The sequence below is a fragment of the Saccopteryx bilineata genome, chromosome 11 (assembly GCF_036850765.1).
Source record: "Saccopteryx bilineata isolate mSacBil1 chromosome 11, mSacBil1_pri_phased_curated, whole genome shotgun sequence".
Taxonomy (NCBI): domain Eukaryota; kingdom Metazoa; phylum Chordata; class Mammalia; order Chiroptera; family Emballonuridae; genus Saccopteryx; species Saccopteryx bilineata.
Genome location: NC_089500.1, coordinates 3589674 through 3613120, shown reverse-complemented (window position 1 = coordinate 3613120; position 23447 = coordinate 3589674). Strand labels below are relative to the sequence as shown.

Here is a 23447-nt window from a genome sequence, read left to right as displayed (position 1 = left end):
GAGGAGGAGGTGGAGGATGAGGAGGAGGAGGAGGATGAGGTGGAGGATGAGGAGGATGGGGAGGAGGATGGGGAGGAGGATGGGGAGGAGGAGGTGGAGGAAGAGGAGGAGGTGGAGGAAGAGGAGGAGGAGGAGAAGGAGGAGGAGGAGAAGGAGGAGGAGAAGGAGGAGGAGGAGAAGGAGGATGAGGAGGAGGAAGAGGATGAGGATGGGTAGGAGGAGGAGGATGGGTAGGAGGAGGAGGATGGGTAGGAGGAGGAGGATGGGTAGGAGGAGGAGGATGGGGAGAAGGAGGAGGAGATGGAGGAGGAGGAGGAGGAGGATGAGGAGGAGAAGGAGAATGATGAAGAAAAGGAGGAGGAGGAGGAGGAGGTGGAGGAGAAGGAGGAGGAGGAGGGGGAGGAGGAGGAGGAGGAGGTGGAGGATGAGGAGGAGGAGGAGGAGGAGGAAAAGAAGGAGGAGGAGGAGGAGGATGGGAGGAGGAGGAGGGGGAGGAGAGGAGGAGGAGAAGGAGGATGAGGTGGAGAATGAGGAAGAGAACGAGGAGGAGGATGGGAGTAGGAGGAGGGGGAGGAGAGGAGGAGGAGAAGGAGGATGAGGTGGAGAATGAGGAGGAGGAGGAGGGGGAGGATGGGAGGAAGAGGAAGAGGAGGAGGGGGAGAAGATCACAGGAAGAAGACACAGCACACACAAACAGCGTGGCAACAGGACACATGGGCAGGACTGGACACTGCTGGGCCTGGCTGGGAGGGGCAGCCACTCTGCAGCCACTCCCATCACTGGTAGTAGAGACGTGGGCTAGTCTTAAATAAACAAGGTCAGCAAGCTGGGGAAGCGAGAGAGCAGTAGTGGCGGGCCATTGTGGTCATTGCGGACCATCATGGAGACGGTGAGAGTCCTCAGTGAGCAGCCTAGCAACTCCAGCACAGAGGAGACAGGAGATATACCACAAGGGGAGCGGGAGCTGGTATTGGAGGTGAGTGAGGGAGAAGGGGTCTAACTCCCTCCCTCTCCCATCACCAAAGATGAGGGTTTGGGGAGTAGAAGCATGTCAGGTTCAGACACACCGGATCTGAAACACTTCTCTATATGGGGACTCTACTCAGGGGTGGGAGTCAGAACTGGACTTGTTAATGTTATTAACAAGCTATATTTCAAATTTATTTTTAATTGTGGTAAAATATACTTAACATTTTGATATATTTACACAGTGGAATACTACTCTGCTGTAAACGTGAAGGAAAGCTTACCTTCTGCGACAGCATGGATGGCCCTGGAGGGTATCACGCTAAGTGAAAGAAGCCGGTCAGAGAAAGACAAGTGCCATCTGATCTCACTTACGTGCGCAATCTCACAAACACAATAAGCTGATGAACAAAACAGAGACAGAGGCATGGACACACGGAACAGAAGGACAGTTGTCGGGGGTGCGGCTGAGGGGACTGGAAGAAAGAAGGGGAAAAGATGAGACAAAAATCACACACACATCACACACAGACACAGACACCAGGGTGGCAATGGCCAGACGAAAGGGGGTGTCAGGGTGGGGGCAGGAGCAAGGTGGGGGTTAGCAGTGGGGGGGGAATGGAGATGGAAAAGGACGTTGCTTGGGGTGGCGGGCGCACGATGCAGTGTGCAGAGGGTGCTAGGTTGAGTTGTGCACTTCAAACCTGAGTAGTTTTGCAAACCAATGTCACCCCAGTAAATTCGATATTTAAAAATTTCAAAAAAAAAAGTCAGGTCTGTGGTCTTTAACATTATTTTGTATGCAACAAACAATCTTTAAAACACTTCATTATACCAAATAGCCAGGGGCTCAAGAGATAACACAATTTACCTTGGACAACACAGGTGTGCACTACACAGGTCCACTTAGATGCAACTTTTTCAATAAATACTGTAAATGTTCTTCCTTATGATTTTCATCAGAACACTTTCTTTTCTTTAGTTTACTTTATTGTAAGAATGCAATATGTAACACGCATACTATACACAACACGTGCTAGTCAACTGTTTATGTTGTTGGTAAGGCTTCTGGTCAACAGTAGGCTGTTAATAAGTTTTTAGGGCCAAAAGTTATATGTGGATTTCCAACTGCACAGGGAGAAGGGGTCAGCACCCCAACCTCTTCGAGGTACAGGGTCAACGGTACTGAATAGTAATTAAGTCCTTCTGATGCTCAATGGTAACAGTGCCGCTCTTGGTCTCAGTCATCATTACTAACAGTCCTAACAAGATGTCCACACACATAAGGCAGAATAAAGCCATGTTACGGGAGGTCGTCCGAACTCACAGATCGAGCCCGCTGAAGGCTAAATCCTAGTCATCCCACAAAATAAGGATGGAGAGTAACGCAACCCAGGGGCAGCGATGGGCACGAGGACCACACAAGGAGAGGACACTATGTTAGAGCGTCCCTCCTCTTCCTCATCCTCCGCCTCCTCCTTCTTCCCCCTTCCCTGCCAACTCCCAACCACTATATCAGCTCGCCCATCCACATGGCTCATTTTTGATCAAGATATAAATTGATTTCACTGCTCAAGGAAACAGCTCTGTCCTGGAAGTCGTAACTACAATAAATTTTGAGTTCGTGGCTGAGTAAATAAAATGACTTGAGTCAATGCTACTACTTGTCTGCTCCTACCCATGGCTCCAGTCTTTCTCCACAAAACAGACGGATGGACGGACGGACAGAGGGGCTAGAAGGGGCACAGGGTGCCATCAGTGGGGCTCTGCAATGCACCACAGGCCACCCACCCCACCACCACACTCTGCCAGAGGACGGGTGCTCAGAGGGCACCAATGAACACGCCAGTCGACGGCAGTGGCTAGAGGGCGCACACAACCCTCCAGCCACCAGAATAATAAACCTAGGACGTGAAAAGCAGCAGTGTCCACAGACATCAGCAGACACTTTTAACACGCGGAAACCAGGTTACCTGAAGAAAAGAAAAGAGCACATTACCTTTATGCAGCCATCAAAAACACCCGCTCTCCAGGACAGACCAACATCCCCGAGAGGCAGATGCTCTGTGGTGTCTTGAGAATGGATCACCATGAGCTTCACATACCCATTCTCAATGTCTCCTGAAAAGAAGCAATATTTTTTAGATTACTACGTCGTAGCCTTGCAGGACACGGAGTCGGCCCCTCCGGTCTGCCGCTGCACCCAAGATGCCGCCCCGCTGGGGACCGGGGCCCTGACGGAGGACAGCCGGGTGCTGCTCATCCGAGCGTCCAGCTGGAGGACAGGGCAGTGCACCTGCATCCCCGATGGACAGACGAGCGGTGCTGAGAAAGCGGCGAGGAGCGGCCCCGCCTGGGTGCCCTTTGTCACTGGTGCAGAGGCTGCTGGGGGGCAGAGTCCTTCTGATCCGGTCGCAGACGGCAGTGGAAACAGAACAAGAACTGAGGACCCTCCGAAAGCAGAGCCCAGATGTGGCCCAGACAGGACACTAATGTGGGAGCAAGGACAGAGATGTCCGGAGAACCAAGGCGCTGAGGACAGGTGCATATGAACACACACGTAACAAACACTTCTGCACACACTCCAAATACACTCAAAGCCTCAAAGCCTCGCACGTCTTACCGACAGCAGGAGTGAGACTGGAGGCCCTGCCCTCCTCTGACCAGCCCAAAGCTAAGAGCAACATGGCCACTAGGGCCCATCCGAGCCCGGGCACATGCGCGTCCACTCTGCAAACCACTGCTGAGCCTCAGGTAGCTGCCCATGTCATCACAGCACGGGAAGAGACTGTCATACATAACAAGAGCATCTTCCCTCCATGAATGACTTCTTCAAGGACAGACACCTGACTAAGGTAAGAAGCAGGTCACAGGGAAGAGCAGACAGAAGGAGAATCCTCCTTCCCTCCTTGCCCTCTGACCCTTGGCGGGTGAGTCCACAGCATAAAGTAAAGCCCACCTAAGCGGTCTGGGGAGCCAGACCCCAGCCCAGAAGCTCGCGCCTCTCACTCAGGTGCAGCCTGCAGGTGAGACCAGCACTCCCCCAGCCTCTGCTGAGACACAGGGCGCTTTCCGGGATGGGTCTCTTGGGGCAGAGCCGGGGACCCTGCAGGAGGGCACCGTTAGTGCAGGCGACACCATGGCTGCTGTGGCCCAGTCCTGCTTTTGTTCCGAGGACAGAGGCTGCTGACTAATTAGCAAGAACTGTGCAGCTACTCTCCTCCTGCCCCGAGGTGGGGCACGAATGCCAATGGCACTGCCCTTCCCAGCAAGTGCCACTGTCCCCTCCGCAGGGCTCAAGGGACATGGGAGGAATTCTGCACCGTGTAGTCTCAGCGAAGGTGCCGTAACGATGCACAGGGACCCGCTGTGACTCTGCCCTGCTGGTCACTGCACGGCCTCATGTGGAAGTGGGAGACCTCCAGCTGGTGGCAGCCAGGGCCGCAGGTGGACTGGCAGCCAGACGTGCAGGACAAAGAACCCACTGAATCTTCCATGTGGCTTGTCCTGGGGACACTGCAGAAAATGGACCCCCAAGTACAAGAGCCAATAACATCTCAATGGCATGTCTGAGCTAATGAACGTGAACCGTCGGCAGGAAGCAAGGACTGCTGTGACTCTGTCATTACCAGATGCCGCCCCTGCCCCACCACCTCTGTAACACTGCAGCATCCTGAAAGGTCAGCCTCGGTCCACCAGTCCTCTGTGTCCATGCGTCTGTGAGAGAAAACAGTAGCGCTCTCCCGCCAGTGAAACCATCTGCACACGGCGTATGTGGGCGTAGAGAACACGGAACAGGTCTGAGTACTTATTGCATAACCACTGCATTCAGTACTTCATGCACAGTAGCTTAAAAGACTGCTTTTAAACAACACCTTAAAACAACACAATTAATTAGGTATTACAGTTTTCAGAATCCACAGGTGAGAAAACTGCAAAGAGAGGTTAACAGTGCCTCATGCAAGGTCAGACTGCTGGTAGGTGGCAATGACACAATTTGGACATTGTTCTGTGTCTAGAGTCCATGTTATGACAGATTAAAGCATATACCAGAAAGAAAACAACAACCTATGAGTGTAAACACTCGCTGACATTTTATAACATGAATTAAATTCTCATCAAGTTGTGCTTTTATATCACTGCCAATAGAGGAAAATCTACTCGTTAGCAAACTGCGTGCAGGAGATCACGTGTGGTTCCCCAAAATGTTTGGTAATTTCTCCATCTGTGAGTCTCATACTCACCCTTGCCCACTCCCAAGCCACTGTATGAATAGCTCTTGACATAGTTATGAGTGAGTGACCTGGGTCCCTTCACTATGAGCTAACTCACCCTCCCCAAATTCCTGTGCTCCTGCAGCCATTCAGAATAAATCCTAACCTTAACCTGTCAGTAAGACCATCCCCAAAGGGCAGGGAAACGCCATTCAAGGCTCACGCCTTGGCTCCCAGGGACATGCACTGACCAGCATGGCTGTGTGAGCAGAGCCCTCACTCCATGCCCTGCCCGGCCTTTCACTGCTGTGCAACTGCTCAAGCTCTGGGCTGAGTTACACAGGGATACAAATAGCACTTCATAAAGCTTTATGGTGATTAATGGAACTAATAATAAATAATGGCAGTGCAGGATAGATTATTATATATGCTCGGTTAAGTGTGCCAAGCACCTTACATGTGTTATCTCAACAACAACAGTCTATCTTGGGCACCAGTCTACTGCCAAGCCGAAAGCAGAGATGTACCATGTCCATAGATGGCAAGACTCACCATTGTTAAGACACCAACTTTTCCAAATTGATCTATGGGCTTAATGCCATCCAGGCCACAATCCCAGCAGGTATTTTAACAGATACTTTATATATAATCAGTATAAATAAATAAATAAAATTTGACAAGCTGTTTCTAAAATTTATATGGAAATGCTAAGGACCTAAAATAGCCACACAATCTTGACAAGTAGAAAAACGCTGACATCAAGATTCACTACAAGCTACCACCATCGAGACAGTATGGTGCTGCTACAAAAAGACACACACAGACCAACAGAAGAGATGGGTCCAGAGGCTGACCAATTCTTCATAAGCTACTGATTTTAACAAAAAAATTAAAAAAAAACTCAATGAGAAAAGAAAGTCTTTTCACAAATGGTGCAAAAAACAACTTGTTCTCCCTATGGAAAATAAAATGAATCTCAACCCCTACCTCATCCCACACACAAGCAGTAACTAGGATGGATCACAGACCTGAACATAGAAGCTAAAATCATAATACAGCTGGGAGAAAAGAAAGAGTATCTCCATAACCTGAGGGACGACAAGTTCTAAGGCAGGAAGGAAAGAAGGAAGCAATAACCATAAAACAAAATGCTGGCCAATCACATTTCACCAAAATGAGAAATTTCTGATCATTGAAAGATACCGTTAACAAAGTGAATAAGCAAGCATAGACTGGGAAAATGTGTTTTCGAAACATATCTCTGAAAAAGTACTGGTATCCAGAATACACAACTCCTACAATTCAGGGATAAAGAGACAAACAACACACTTATTGTTTTCACAAACGCAAAAGATAATGCAGCAAAAGAAGATGTGCAAATGACTGACAGGCATGTGAAAAAGTGTGGGGTCGCTGGCTCGAGCAAGGGGTCACTCGGTCTGCTGTAGCCCCCTGGTCAGGGCACATGTGAGAAGCACTCAATGAACAACTAAGGTGCCTCAACTATGAGTAGATGCTTCTCATCTCTCTCCTCCCCTCCTTCCTGTCTCTTTCTCTCTAAAAAGTTAAATCCCATTAAAAGTTAAAAAATAAATAAAACAATGTACAATACTTAAACTCTTTATAAAGTACTTTATTAGTTCAACAGTGTTTGAAAATAGCTTTATCTATTAATGTATTGAAAGGTTCATCTCAAGACAGATTTATTTCCCATGCATGCCTTTGGACCAATTTTCTGTCAGTCCAGTCTACTTCAGTATAAATTATTTTTTCTACACTAGTCCTTCCAAAGACCTTTTAGGGGAGTGTACAGTTATTTGTTTTGAGCTCTCCAACACCTGTCCTGCTTCTCTCCAAGGTTCCTGAGAAGCACGTCCAGGTCAGCCCCGTGCGTCGGGGGGCCAGGCTCAGAGGTGCAGCATCCGATAATCTTGCCACAGGGCTGAGTCAGGGCTGAGGACACGATCCAACCAGGGCCAAGAAGATGCAAGGAGGCTGGGCAGGGAGGCGGTTACTCTCAGAAAGGGCAGCCCCAATGGACATGCAACTGTAATTTTCCCCAAGGAACTGTGGACCATCCAAGAAGTTATTAAAACAATGTCAAGGTGACTGGTGGTGTAATTACCAATAGAAGGGAGCCCAGAAGAAGGAAAGGGATTTTGTGGGGCTTCAGAGGAAGAGAGAACTGTCAGCACAGCCCAGGCTGTGTACCAGGAAAGTGAAACCAGAAAGAAAACAAGGACCCAGAACAGAAGAAACCTGTCAGTGCAGGAGAAGGAAAGCACAGGGACCACAGGGGGTAAGGAGTCTGACCTGAGAGGTGGCTTTAGGCTCGGTGTGCTGGGACCTAGAGTCCTAACACCAACGAAATTCACATGGGGGCAAAAATTACCAAGTCCATTTCTGCCCTGGCCAGACAGCTCAGCTGGTTAGAGCATTGTCCCAAAGCACAGAGGTTGCCATTTCGATACCCGGTCAGAGCAGATACGGGAGCAGATAGATGTTCCTGTCTCTCTCTCTCTCTCTCTCTCTCTCTCTCTCTCTCTCATCAATACAATAAGATTAAATTTAAAAAGTACATTACTTATGTTCCTTATGAGACTTATACTCCTCAAACAACTTGATTTGAGTAAGACATCCTATATCTACAATCACCTTGATAAATATCTATGAAAAGGTCACAAAATATTATTTAAATATCTTTGAGGCACTGGCCGGCTGGTTTAGTGGTAGAGCGTCGGCCTGGCATGTGGAAGTGCTGGGTTCTATTCCTGGCCAGGGCACACAAGAGAAGCGCCCATCTGCTTCTCCACCCCTCCCCCTCTCCTTCCTCTCTGTCTCTCTCTTCCCCTCCTGCAGCCGAGGCTCCATTGGAGCAAAGTTGGCACAGGCGCTGAGGATGGCTCTGTGGCCTCTGCCTCAGGCACTTTGGGTCAGGCTCATGTGAGAGTCTGTCTCTCTGCTGCCCTGCTTCTCACTTCAGAAAAATACAAAACAGTATACTATATGGAGATAGATAGATATATGGTCTACTAGAAAGTTCTGTCCATTTTCGGAAAACTTTATTAAATATAATTGCCATTATTATTAATGATTTCTTGCCAGTGTGAGGGCAATTTGTATATATCACTTTTGAAAAATGTTTTATCTTTTGATGCAAAAAATTGAACCAGTGCTTATTTGATATCTTCTTCATTTTTGAATTTTTTGCCCCTCAAAAAATTTTGTATGGACAAAAACAAGTGATAGTTGGAGGGTGCTAAGTCCAGGGAATATAGTGGATGCGACAGACATGCTTCTGTAGCATTTCTTCCTTGTTGAAATTCATAAAAATTACAGTGGCATAAATGAACTTTATCAGTAGCCATGGGTACACTATCGCTTCACACATAAGACTAACTAGAAAGCCCGGCGGTCATATGAAATGACCACTGTTCTAGATATTATAAATTGTAATTAAAATGATTTGTGCAAAGGTGTCTACTAATTCAAACTGAATTACCCAGGGCAGGCGGTGAGGATGCCCCTTTGCTTACTGCCCATAGGGTTTCCCCCTTCTACTTGCTTAATTGCTTAGAGTGCAATGAAGGAAACCACTGGCGGTACATTTCTTAAGAGCCACCGCTAGCTCAATAAATAAAGGTGATTTAAATAATAAAATGTTAATTCACATGTCAAAGATCTCTTTGTACACAACATTTCTTGTGTAGATCTTTCCATCATTTTTAAGCTCACCTTGCAGAGGACCATCAATTATTTTTAATTTTAAGTCCGTTCTTTGTTTGCTATTTGGATGCTGATTAGTCAATAATTTATTCAAGAATGGTGGATAATTCTCAATTAGTGGAACTACAATGTTTCCGTACTTGCAACATTGAGAAAATCCTTTCTTGCCAAGGTCAAATTGATTAATTTCTAACTTGAAGTTTAAGGACTGACAGTGTTCATATTTAACATTCATGTCACCAGAGGAATGCTCAAAAATTAAAGTTTCTCAACCAAAAAGCCCTTCAATAGAAGACTGGATAAAGAAGATGTGGCACATATACACTATGGAATACTACTCAGCCATAAGAAATGATGACATCAGATCATTTACAGCAAAATGGTGGGATCTTGATAACATTATACGGAATGAAATAAGTAAATCAGAAAAAAACAAGAACTACATGATTCCATACATTGGTGGAACATAAAAACGAGACTAAGAGACATGGACAAGAGAGTGGTGGTTACCAGGGGTAGAGGGAGGGAGGACGCAGGAGGGAGGGAGGGAGAGAGTTAGGGGGAGGGGGAGGGGCACAGAGAAAACTAGACAGAGGGTGACGGAGGACAATCTGACTCTGGGTGAGGGGTATGCAACATAATTTAATGACAAGATAACCTAGACATGTTTTCTTTGAATATATGTACCCTGAATTATTAATGTCATCCCATTAACATTAATAAAAATTTATTAAAAAAAATTAAAGTTTCTCCGTTTGAAACTGTTTTAATCCTTTTTGTGTTTCAGTCAGCATTACTCTGTCATTTTTTTTTGCATTTCTCTCCTGCCTTTGTTCAAGGGACTCATTTTGTCGAGACAGGCTTTTTTGTCTTGCATCTGAGGCAAGCCTTGTTTCTCTATGCTCATCAGTGTCATTTTGCCAAGAAAGACACATTTGCTCTGCGACTGAAGCAAGCCTTGTCTTTCTCTGCTCAGTGGTTTCTTTTTGTCGAGAAAGCTGTTTTTGTGCAGCTTTAGCTCCTTTTCTCTCCTCTTCAGTGCTGTATTTTCTAGGAGGCACTCTTAAAAGAAATTACGTTAAGACGTAGTTTTTATGTAAAACAGATGATTGCCAATGCAAACAAATGTTCACCTTCCCCCTGACCCGCTCAATTTGCGTTCAGCCGTGGCAACTTCACCCCATTGGCTAGTACAGTTATGCAAGCAACCAATAAGCTATCGGCGACAAACAGACACTTAAGCCGCATATAATAAAGATGTGAGTCAACTTTGTTTTAGTTAATTTGCTACATCAGTATGTATACATTAAGTGATAAAAATAGAGAGGCACACATGTGCCAAATAAACATGCTTACATGTTGAAACTTGTTGTGATAGAAATGGACAGAACTTTCCGGTAGACCATACATAATATATATATATAATCTTTGAAAACAAAAATCTAATCAAAATATAATACTCGTGTTCTTCCTTTTAAATTATTAAAGAAAGTCAAACCACCAAACATAAAGAACCCATCAAAACTGGAGTCAGAGGTCAGAGTCCAGAAACACATGGAAAGGTGAGACAGGCTAGTTAATGGCCTTCAGGACGAGAAGGCTCCTCCTCACGTGTCCTGTGTCACAACAGAGCCAGCTCCTGGGGCAGCCCGTGCAGCCGCCAGGGGCCCTCAGTGCCCCCCACGCTGAAATCCCTCGCAGCACCCCATACGAGTGTGCCCCTACACCCCGCAGGGCCCCGCGAGCCACACAGCCTCCCCCACATGGGAGGCACCACCCAGCCCAGCGCACTCTGACCATGTGTGGAGGGCTGGGCTCCCAACTCTATGAGCAGGGAGCAGTCACGCTGATGTTTCACGATGCGTCACCAGGGGTGCGAAGCGGGCCAAACGCACTAACCAGCAGTGACGAAGATTCTGTGAGGAGTCAGCCTTGCTGGGCGTTCTAGGTAATCGCCGCCCAGACAGGCCTGTACTGTTTCTAGGGCCTTCCTGTTCTGATCAGTGCTTGGGAGCCAAGCTGCCCTAGAAACACAGAGAGGAATCAGTACCAGGAAACACGGGGGACAAAAGAAGTCATCTATTTTTGGAATCAATAAAAATGAGATAATATGCTACATACAAAAAAATTAATACAAACAAAAATTTTAAGAGAATTTGTGAGAGATCACACAGGCTTATCAGGCTCTGCTGCTGACAAGTGGAACAGTCCCCATTTTTTGATAGGAAAACAGAAGTTTGCAAGACTCACAACTGCTTTTATCCCCTCAATATTCCCTATCCTGCCTTAAAGAGCAAGCACTAAATATTTATTATTTAATCAGTATTTTAATAAAAAACATGTTGTAAAGACTCCGTAGGACACAGAACAAATCAAAAAACAAATAATAGAAACATGATCTAAAGGAATGTAGACGGCCACACAACAAGGTGAAGGACCCTCAGAAGGACTACTTCTCCCAACTTCAACAAATGCAGATAGCTCAAAACTCTAAATGAAAATATGCCGATTCTTTCCAAATTAATGTACATATTTAATACAAATCTGATCAAAATGCAAATGAGATATTTTAAAATCTGGCCAAGTAATTATCAAATACATCTAAAAGAATAAATGGATGAAAATAACTAAGAAGTCTTTGATAAAAGTTCATTCATTAGTAAGAAGTTTTATGTTAGGAGAGGGACATGTATTTCCATAATAAAATACACAAGCAAAGCTTGAAGTATCTTCCCTCATGGGGACACACACAGAAGGCCTGGCCCTCAGCAGAGAGAAAGAGCCCTAGGGGGAAGGATGGAACCTACAGTCTGGACACAATTTTTATGTTAATAAAAGGAGGATAGGTTTACGTACAATTCAAAAAACCTTGGAGAGATCCAAAACAGGCCCTGGCCGGTCGGCTCAGTGGTAGAGTGTTGGCCCAGCGTGTGGAAGTCATGGGTCTGATTCCCAGTCAGGGCACACACAGATGGCCACTAGACATACGAAAAGATGTTCAATGTCACTAATCAAGAAATGCAAATTAAAACCACAATGAGATACCACCTCACACCTCTCAGAATGGCTATCATCAATAAATCCACAAACAACAATGCAGGTGAGGGTGTGGAGAAAAGGGAGCCATTGTGCACTGTGGTGGGAATGCAGACTGGTGCAGCCACTGTCAAAAGCAGTACAGAGTTAACTCAAAAAATTAAAAGAGGAACTACCTTGGGGTTGTGAACACACAATACAGCGTATAGATAATGTGGTATAGAATTATGCACCTGAAACCTGTATAATTTTGTTAATCAGTGTTACCCAATAAATTCAATAAAATGGAAAAAGAAACTGCTTTATGACTCAGGGATTCCACTTCTGGGACTATATACAAAGAGACCCTTAACACTAATTCGAAAGAATACACACACCCCTGTGTTCATTGTAGTGCTGCTCACAAGAGCCAAGATTAGGAAGCTGTCCAAGTGCCCATCAGTGGATGAGCAGATAAAAAAGCTGTGGTAATTTGCACAATGGAATACTACACAGCCATAAAAAAGAAGGAAATTTCACTTTTTGTGACAACATGAACAGACCTGGAGAGCATTATGCTCAGTGAAATAAGCCAGTCAGAGACAGACAAGTATCATATAATTTCACCGATTTATGGGAATTAGTTAACACAACAAATTAACAAACAAAATAGAAACAGACTCACAGAAACAGAGAACAGACTGACAGCTGTCAGAGGGGAGGGGCTTGTGGGGTTGGGTGGAAAAAGTGACAGCTTAAGCAAACAAACAAACCAAAACCACAGACACAGACAACAGCGTGGTGATTACCAGAGAGGAAGCGGGGGGGGGGGGGGGGGGGGGGGGGGGGTGCAAAGGAAGTCAAGGGGGATAGATGATGATGTAGGAGACCTTACTTGAGATGGTAAGCACATACTATAGTACACTGATGATGTATTATACAATTATATACCTGGAACCTATATAACTTTACTAACCAATGTCACCGCAATAAATTTAATTAAAGAAAGGAGGGAGGATGCCACAAAAAAAAGAGCCCTCACCGGTTGGCTCAGTGGCAGAATGTCAGCCCCGTGTGTGGAAGTCCTGGGTTTAATTCCCGGCCAGGGCACACAGGAGAAGCGCCCATCTGCTTTCCCACCCTTCCCCCTCTCCTTTCTCTCTCTTCTCCTCCTGCAGCCAAGGCTCCAATGGAGCAAAGTGGGCGGGGCACTGAGGATGGCTCTGTGGCCTCTGCCTCAGGCTCTAGAGTGGCTCTGGTTGCGGCAGAGCAACGCCCCAGATGGGCAGAGCATCGCCCCCTGGTGGGCATGCCGGGTGGATCCCGGTTGGGCACATGCAGGAATCTCTCTCTCTGCCTCCCTGCTTATAACTTTGAAAAAATACAGATTATATATATATACATATATATGTGTGTGTGTATATATATATATGTATATATATATAAGTAAAATATGGAAACTGAACAACAGCAGCAACACATGCTAAGCATCCTGGAGGCCCCCCATACTTCTTCACCGTCACCCACCAGTCCTGATGTCAACACATGCTGCAAGCAAGGATACTTATGGCTGTGGGTCACACACCCCTGAGAGGCAGTGCTGAAGCAGGATTGTACAAAATGCCCCTTCAACAGCCAACCAATGGCCACTGTATGACCGTAAACCTCAGGGGTGGTCGATGTTTTTAGTCAACCTGGCGTTCAAAGACACGTGCAAATGTAAAACAAACAGATACCTCTTTCATTGCACAAATCATCAAAGATTTTCTAAGTAATGTTCATGACAATAGTGCCACAATCATGAAAACTGGAGGCCTCGATGCCCAACATTAGGAGCATGGGTCAACCAAGCACAATAAAACCAAATGATGCAAGGTCTTACAACTTTTTGAAACCAGATCTCCAAAGACTGTTGATTGGCGTGGGAAAATGCTCACAACCCAGTTGTCAGGGGAGGAGGGGGTGCCATTCACACGGTGTAGCCCATGGACACACAAATCGGCAGCTGGGTCAGGGTCTAGACCAGGGGTCCCCAAACTTTTTACACAGGGGGCCAGTTCACTGTCCCTCAGACCATTGGAGGGCCGGATTATAAAAAAAATTATGAACAAATCCCTATGCACACTGCACATATCTTATTTTAAAGTAAAAAAACAAAACGGGAACAAATATAACATTTAAAATAAAGAACAAGTAAATTTAAATCAACAAACTGACCAGTATTTATTTCAATGGGAACTATGCTCCTCTCACTGACCACCAATGAAAGAGGTGCCCCTTCCGGAAGTGCGGTGGGGGCCGGATAAATGGCCTCAGGGGGCCGCATGTGGCCCGCGGGCCGTAGTTTGGGGACCCCTGGTCTAGACAACAGTTGTCCTGCAGTGATTTCCATTGGCTGACGAATAAATGTCTACACAATCAGAGATTCAAACCACATAAGGAGACATTAGTTTTAAGCACATTTTTATAACAATGCAGGTAAAAGTCAAGTGACAGAGGTAGTGCACTGTTACTTAAAACTGTCTCCTCCGCTTCTCGCATCACGCTGCCTAGTCCTGAGCAAGAATGAGCATGCTGTATGTACTGAGCAAACTTCCCACCTCCAGTTTCTGAGAATGGGTGAGAATCAGCTTGATACGAAGGTCAGAAAATACACACTCCTCGGAACTCCGCGTGGCTGAGCGTGCCCTCCTTCAAGCTCCACTGACACTCCACAGGCACGGAGCCTCCTGTCTGCTGTCCCTGGGCTGTGCCATCTCTTGCCCAAGTGTCCGCGGACACTCACTGCAGGGGTGTTCACACAGCGGGCCCAGCTGCCTGAGGTCAGAAAGGCTTGCTGGCCAGGGCGCCCGCTGGTGCGTGGGAACCTGGACCCGTTCTTGAGTGGCAAGCTGGCTCGTGGCACCTGAATGGGTGGTATCGCAGTGCGGTCTAGGTTGGACAGCTCTTTCCCTCTGGGCGTCTGGGAGCCTGGGAGTCCAGGAAAGGGTGCCTATGTGACCAGCACCCAGTAAAAACACTAGGCCAGGCTGGTCTCCAACAAGCTTCTCAGGTGCCTAACATTCCTCACGAGCTCTCACATCTCATTCCGGGAGACATCAGCCATCCTGCCTGACTCTGCGGGGAGAGGGCTCCCAGGAGCTCACCCCATGTCCTCCAAAGCTGCCCCAGGCACCATCTCCCTGCGTGTGTTTTGCTCAGTGCCCCATTGCTGTGACACCTCTGTACCCTGAGTCCTGTGTGTCTTCCTAGTGGATCACTGAGCCTGGGCTTGGTCTTGGGGACCCAATGCCAAGGACACAGCCACATTTCCAAAAGAAAGGACACAAAACATATACAGACAAAGCAAGCAGGCATGGCGGCGTTTCCCTCGGTGTTCGCTCAGTCACTCTCCTAGCGTTTCCTGTCTGTCCTCCCCTCCTCTTGTCTCTCGTAAACTCGGCTCAGTGACACACACTTCCCCACCCGCACTTTCTTTCAGCTTCACGCCCGCGGCCACACACACAGGAGTAGGTAGCAAATGTGCCAGGCTCAGGGGTCTCAGGTTCTTCTGAGGAAGAGAGCATCAGGATGCTTCCATGAAAACCCCTGATGCAGCCGTGACCTCAGAGTACACACAGGTGCAGAGGGAGAGAACACTCCAGGTCCAGGGGACATGGCAAAGGTCCAGGAGAAAAGGTCAACAGACCCTCCGGGAAGAGAGGAAAGGACACAGGGCCTTCTTCTTCACGGTCAGGTGGTGCTGAGAAGTGGGGCCTGTCCCTGGACCCAGTGGCCGGCTGAGAGAAACGCTGTCAGGCGCTCTGACAATCTCGTATTAAATGAGGCCCCGGGCTCCCCCAACATGCACGCCATGCTAGGCCTGCTCTCTCTGGCAGGGCCATGGGGGGGCCCAGCCCGGGCACTGAGCCTGCCAGACCAACACTGGAATCCAAAGGAGGGGCTAAGCTATGGCCTCTGGCAGACAAGGACAGGGCCATCGAGCACAGGGATGCTTGTCCCTGAGTGTCTCCCCAGGTCAGCCCGGCCACCACCCTCCCTTCTTCAGAACCCGCCAGAGATCCCGGGAGCACCTCACCACGTGCCTGGCTCCTGGCTCAGCAGGCTGCCCTGCGCCAACCTGCTGGAGGGTAGGCACCATGTCTGCCAGGCCCCCGTCCCCCAGTGCCTGGCACAGCCTGTCTCAGTAACTGGTTGTTAATGAATGATCCAAGTAAACACGCAGACTCACTCCCTCGACGTCCTGTCATCCCTGAGTCAGGCCAGGTTTCTCCCTGCCCCTGGTGACACACGGCAGGAGAGCCTGCTCAGTTCCAGAGACCTGATGACAAAACTTTCTCCCTGATGGAGAGAAAGTGTGCTTTACAAACAGGGCAGAGCGCTGTCACGGCAACGGCAGCGGTAGAGCGGAAGCTGACTAAGCGTGCCACACAGCGCCACAGGAGAGCCCCCGCAGAGGACGTGTCTGCGCCTCCATCACCCATGGCAACGACTCTGCTGGCAACAGCGCCCTCTGCTGTCTCCTAGCCGCATGGCCACATGCGGAGAAAGGGCACCTGAGTCTGCAGCCTTCTTACTGGGGGCACAACAGGCACAGGCGTTGACCCCCATCCTGGTCCCCACCACCCTGCATCCCCTCGCCGTCCCGCGTGCCAAGACAACGCCTGACCCTCTGAGGGTCAGCAGCACTGACAGAAGTTGGCTCAGAGGCGGCAGCAAGCAGCAGAGAAAGGCCCGGCTGACCACCCTTCCGATGACAACAATCTAAAAAGGCCGAGTCCCACGCACGCGAGGACGGACTCCAGACGCGCATCCCTGAGAAGCACAAACGCACGCAGACAGCACAGCCCAGGGCTAGGACTCCACTCTGGGGAGTGGCCCGGGGACGCAGAGGCCGTGCCACAGGTGTGCCGCGTGGAATCCGGGCCCTGGCCACGTGTGCATGGCTTCGTCAGCACCACCACAAGAGATAGCGTGCCCGGCTCATAGGCTGGCTGTGAGGATTAAATAATTAATGTAACTATGAAACACTCAGCGAGAACTAATGGCGTACCCGTGAATGTACTCTGTCACCATCCCCTCCACCATCACTAAGGGCACAGCTCAGTGTGAGGATGTGTGCAGACTAGGGGAGGTTGCTTCACACTAGGGGAGGGCAAGCCTCTCCTCAGAAGTTCCAGAGGCCTCCCCCACCCCCAGATAAGCCCAACCGCACACCCAAACCCCGCAGGATGGAGGACAGAGGACGGGACAGAGAGGCAGAGGGGGAGGGCTGGGAGTGAGCAGTGCCTGAGGACCTCGCTCCATGACTGGGAGTGGGAAACACTAACTGTCGAATAATAGAAGCCCGTAGCTGAAGAACCAGTGCCCGCTTGACAGGAGGAGCTCACTTTAGGGGTAGTAGAATGTTTACCTTGGAAGACACATTAATAAAATTCACTGCATGGCCAGGGTCAAGGAGAGCACACCATACAAAGCATCCGTAGTTGCCCAAGACATAGTAACACCGAACAGCTGTTTGTAAATTAAAAAAACAACTAGTCAAGGAATAGAAGCACCTTCACTTGTAAGAACACGTAACAAACCTGGTTAGGAATAAAGCATCTGATTAACTCAAGATCCCCATTAGGTTGGAAATACAAAATGGTCCGGCCTAATCAGCGGAAGCTGCTGGTGTCTCTCAGGAACATACGTACGTGCCTTCACCCCCTGACCTCACCAGCCCACTTCTAAGAAAGCATCCCCGCGACAAGCTGGGAAACTATGAAATGAGGCACGAGCCAGGCCGGGCCGGAACCAGCAGGCAGAACAGCAACGGCTGGAGCCCGTTTACCAATGCCACACGCTGCTTCACTCTGTTAACACACTTAACATGTAGAAAGGCAAATACGACATCCTTCTGATGAACTCAATAGGAAGTGCAGGGTGGGTGGAGGAATTGAGCAAAAAAAGGGGGGAAAAAGAAAACCCTCATGGACACAGACACCAGTGTGGTGACTGCAGGGGGCGGGGTGTACAGGGGGAGAAATGGTGATGGACACGGACACCAGTGTGGTGACTGCAGGGGGCGGGGTGTACAGGGGGAGAAATGGTGATGGACACGGACACCAGTGTGGTGACTGCAGGGGGCGGGGTGTACAGGGGGAGAAATGGTGACGGACACGGACACCAGTGTGGTGACTGCAGGGGGAGGGGTGTACAGCGGGAGAAATGGTGACGGACACAGAACCAGTGTGGTGACTGCAGGGGGCGGGGTGTACAGGGGGAGAAATGGTGATGGACACGGACACCAGTGTGGTGACTGCAGGGGGAGGGGTGTACAGGGGGAGAAATGGTGATGGACACAGACACCAGTGTGGTGACTGCAGGGGGCGGGGTGTACAGGGGGAGAAATGGTGACGGACACGGACACCAGTGTGGTGACTGCAGGGGGAGGGGTGTACAGGGGGAGAAATGGTGATGGACACGGACACCAGTGTGGTGACTGCAGGGGGAGGGGTGTACAGGGGGAGAAATGGTGATGGACACAGACACCAGTGTGGTGACTGCAGGGGGCGGGGTGTACAGGGGGAGAAATGGTGACGGACACGGACACCAGTGTGGTGACTGCAGGGGGAGGGGTGTACAGGGGGAGAAATGGTGACGGACACGGACACCAGTGTGGTGACTGCAGGGGGAGGGGTGTACAGGGGGAGAAATGGTGACGGACACAGACACCAGTGTGGTGACTGCAGGGGGCGGGGTGTACAGGGGGAGAAATGGTGATGGACACAGACACCAGTGTGGTGACTGCAGGGGGCGGGGTGTACAGGGGGAGAAATGGTGACGGACACGGACACCAGTGTGGTGACTGCAGGGGGAGGGGTGTACAGGGGGAGAAATGGTGATGGACACAGAACCAGTGTGGTGACTGCAGGGGGCGGGGTATACAGGGGGAGAAATGGTGACGGACACGGACACCAGTGCGGTGACTGCAGGGGGAGGGGTGTACAGGGGGAGAAATGGTGACGGACACAGAACCAGTGTGGTGACTGCAGGGGGCGGGGTGTACAGGGGGAGAAATGGTGATGGACATGGACACCAGTGTGGTGACTGCAGGGGGAGGGGTGTACAGGGGGAGAAATGGTGATGGACACGGACACCAGTGCGGTGACTGCAGGGGGCGGGGTGTACAGGGGGAGAAATGGTGACGGACACGGACACCAGTGCGGTGACTGCAGGGGGAGGGGTGTACAGGGGGAGAAATGGTGACGGACACAGAACCAGTGTGGTGACTGCAGGGGGCGGGGTATACAGGGGGAGAAATGGTGACGGACACGGACACCAGTGTGGTGACTGCAGGGGGCGGGGTGTACAGGGGGAGAAATGGTGATGGACACGGACACCAGTGTGGTGACTGCAGGAGGCAGGATATACAGGGGGAGAAATGGTGATGGACACGGACACCAGTGTGGTGACTGCGGGGGGCGGGGTGTACAGGAGGAGAAATGGTGATGGACACAGACACCAGTGTGGTGACTGCAGGGGGAGGGGTGTACAGGGGGAGAAATGGTGATGGACACAGACACCAGTGTGGTGACTGCAGGGGGCGGGGTGTACAGGGGGAGAAATGGTGACGGACACGGACACCAGTGTGGTGACTGCAGGGGGAGGGGTGTACAGGGGGAGAAATGGTGACGGACACGGACACCAGTGTGGTGACTGCAGGGGGCGGGGTGTACAGGGGGAGAAATGGTGACGGACACGGACACCAGTGTGGTGACTGCAGGGGGAGGGGTATACAGGGGGAGAAATGGTGACGGACACGGGCACCAGTGTGGTGACTGCAGGGGGCGGGGTGTACAGGGGGAGAAATGGTGATGGACACGGACACCAGTGTGGTGACTGCAGGGGGCGGGGTGTACAGGGGGAGAAATGGTGACGGACACGGACACCAGTGTGGTGACTGCAGGGGGAGGGGTGTACAGGGGGAGAAATGGTGATGGACACGGACACCAGTGTGGTGACTGCAGGGGGAGGGGTGTACAGGGGGAGAAATGGTGATGGACACGGACACCAGTGTGGTGACTGCAGGGGGAGGGGTGTACAGGGGGAGAAATGGTGACGGACACAGAACCAGTGTGGTGACTGCAGGGGGCGGGGTGTACAGGGGGAGAAATGGTGACGGACACGGACACCAGTGTGGTGACTGCAGGGGGCGGGGTGTACAGGGGGAGAAATGGTGACGGACACGGACACCAGTGTGGTGACTGCAGGGGGAGGGGTGTACAGGGGGAGAAATGGTGATGGACACGGACACCAGTGTGGTGACTGCAGGGGGCGGGGTGTACAGGGGGAGAAATGGTGACGGACACGGACACCAGTGTGGTGACTGCAGGGGGAGGGGTGTACAGGGGGAGAAATGGTGATGGACACGGACACCAGTGTGGTGACTGCAGGGGGCGGGGTGTACAGGGGGAGAAATGGTGATGGACACGAACACCAGTGTGGTGACTGCAGGGGGAGGGGTGTACAGGGGGAGAAATGGTGATGGACACGGACACCAGTGTGGTGACTGCAGGGGGCGGGGTGTACAGGGGGAGAAATGGTGACAGACACGGACACCAGTGTGGTGACTGCAGGGGGCGGGGTGTACAGGGGGAGAAATGGTGATGGACATGGACACCAGTGTGGTGACTGCAGGGGGAGGGGTGTACAGGGGGAGAAATGGTGACGGACACAGAACCAGTGTGGTGACTGCAGGGGGCGGGGTATACAGGGGGAGAAATGGTGACGGACACGGACACCAGTGTGGTGACTGCAGGGGGCGGGGTGTACAGGGGGAGAAATGGTGATGGACACGGACACCAGTGTGGTGACTGCAGGAGGCAGGATATACAGGGGGAGAAATGGTGATGGACACAGACACCAGTGTGGTGACTGCAGGGGGCGGGGTATACAGGGGGAGAAATGGTGACGGACACAGACACCAGTGTGGTGACTGCAGGAGGCAGGATATACAGGGGGAGAAATGGTGATGGACACAGACACCAGTGTGGTGACTGCAGGGGGCGGGGTGTACAGGGGGAGAAATGGTGACGGACATGGACACCAGTGTGGTGACTGCAGGGGGCGGGGTGTACAGGGGGAGAAATGGTGACGGACACGGACACCAGTGTGGTGACTGCAGGGGGAGGGGTGTACAGCGGGAGAAATGGTGACGGACACAGAACCAGTGTGGTGACTGCAGGGGGCGGGGTATACAGGGGGAGAAATGGTGACGGACACGGACACCAGTGTGGTGACTGCAGGGGGCGGGGTGTACAGGGGGAGAAATGGTGATGGACACGGACACCAGTGTGGTGACTGCAGGAGGCAGGATATACAGGGGGAGAAATGGTGATGGACACAGACACCAGTGTGGTGACTGCAGGGGGCGGGGTGTACAGGGGGAGAAATGGTGATGGACACAGACACCAGTGTGGTGACTGCAGGAGGCAGGATATACAGGGGGAGAAATGGTGATGGACACAGACACCAGTGTGGTGACTGCAGGGGGCGGGGTGTACAGGGGGAGAAATGGTGACGGACATGGACACCAGTGTGGTGACTGCAGGGGGCGGGGTGTACAGGGGGAGAAATGGTGACGGACACGGACACCAGTGTGGTGACTGCAGGGGGAGGGGTGTACAGCGGGAGAAATGGTGACGGACACAGAACCAGTGTGGTGACTGCAGGGGGCGGGGTGTACAGGGGGAGAAATGGTGACGGACACGGACACCAGTGTGGTGACTGCAGGGGGCGGGGTGTACAGGGGGAGAAATGGTGACGGACACAGACACCAGTGTGGTGACTGCAGGGGGCGGGGTGTACAGGGGGAGAAATGGTGATGGACACAGACACCAGTGTGGTGACTGCAGGGGGCGGGGTGTACAGGGGGAGAAATGGTGACGGACACGGACACCAGTGTGGTGACTGCAGGGGGAGGGGTGTACAGGGGGAGAAATGGTGACGGACACAGAACCAGTGTGGTGACTGCAGGGGGCGGGGTATACAGGGGGAGAAATGGTGATGGACACGGACACCAGTGTGGTGACTGCAGGGGGCGGGGTGTACAGGGGGAGAAATGGTGACGGACACGGACACCAGTGTGGTGACTGCAGGGGGAGGGGTGTACAGGGGGAGAAATGGTGATGGACACGGACACCAGTGTGGTGACTGCAGGAGGCAGGATATACAGGGGGAGAAATGGTGATGGACACGGACACCAGTGTGGTGACTGCAGGGGGCGGGGTGTACAGGGGGAGAAATGGTGACGGACACGGACACCAGTGTGGTGACTGCAGGGGGAGGGGTGTACAGCGGGAGAAATGGTGATGGACACGGACACCAGTGTGGTGACTGCAGGGGGAGGGGTGTACAGGGGGAGAAATGGTGATGGACACAGACACCAGTGTGGTGACTGCAGGGGGAGGGGTGTACAGGGGGAGAAATGGTGACAGACACGGACACCAGTGTGGTGACTGCAGGGGGCGGGGTGTACAGGGGGAGAAATGGTGATGGACACGGACACCAGTGTGGTGACTGCAGGGGGCGGGGTATACAGGGGGAGAAATGGTGACGGACACGGACACCAGTGTGGTGACTGCAGGGGGCGGGGTGTACAGGGGGAGAAATGGTGACGGACATGGACACCAGTATGGTGACTGCAGGGGGCGGGGTGTACAGGGGGAGAAATGGTGACGGACACGGACACCAGTGTGGTGACTGCAGGGGGAGGGGTGTACAGGGGGAGAAATGGTGACGGACACAGAACCAGTGTGGTGACTGCAGGGGGCGGGGTGTACAGGGGGAGAAATGGTGACGGACATGGACACCAGTGTGGTGACTGCAGGGGGCGGGGTGTACAGGGGGAGAAATGGTGACGGACACGGACACCAGTGTGGTGACTGCAGGGGGAGGGGTGTACAGCGGGAGAAATGGTGATGGACACGAACACCAGTGTGGTGACTGCAGGGGGCGGGGTGTACAGGGGGAGAAATGGTGACGGACACGGACACCAGTGTGGTGACTGCAGGGGGAGGGGTGTACAGGGGGAGAAATGGTGATGGACACAGACACCAGTGTGGTGACTGCAGGGGGCGGGGTGTACAGGGGGAGAAATGGTGATGGACACGGACACCAGTGTGGTGACTGCAGGGGGAGGGGTGTACAGGGGGAGAAATGGTGATGGACACAGAACCAGTGTGGTGACTGCAGGGGGCGGGGTGTACAGGGGGAGAAATGGTGATGGACACGGACACCAGTGTGGTGACTGCAGGGGGAGGGGTGTACAGGGGGAGAAATGGTGATGGACACAGACACCAGTGTGGTGACTGCAGGGGGCGGGGTGTACAGGGGGAGAAATGGTGACGGACACGGACACCAGTGTGGTGACTGCAGGGGGCGGGGTGTACAGGGGGAGAAATGGTGACGGACACGGACACCAGTGTGGTGACTGCAGGGGGCGGGGTGTACAGGGGGAGAAATGGTGACGGACACGGACAC

The 23447-nt window shown here is 51.3% G+C and overlaps 1 protein-coding gene across 6 annotated transcripts in view; it reads right to left on the bottom strand.

Annotated features, from left to right (window-relative positions):
- FBXO15 (F-box protein 15) overlaps positions 1–23447 on the bottom strand; it is a 45337-nt gene that overhangs the window by 1304 nt on the left and 20586 nt on the right. For all 6 annotated transcript variants that reach the window (XM_066246398.1, XM_066246394.1, XM_066246393.1 and 3 more), the window contains one exon: positions 2966–3087. In XM_066246398.1, coding sequence (XP_066102495.1) covers positions 2966–3087 — 122 coding nt within the window. The remainder of the gene's footprint in view (positions 1–2965; positions 3088–23447) is intronic.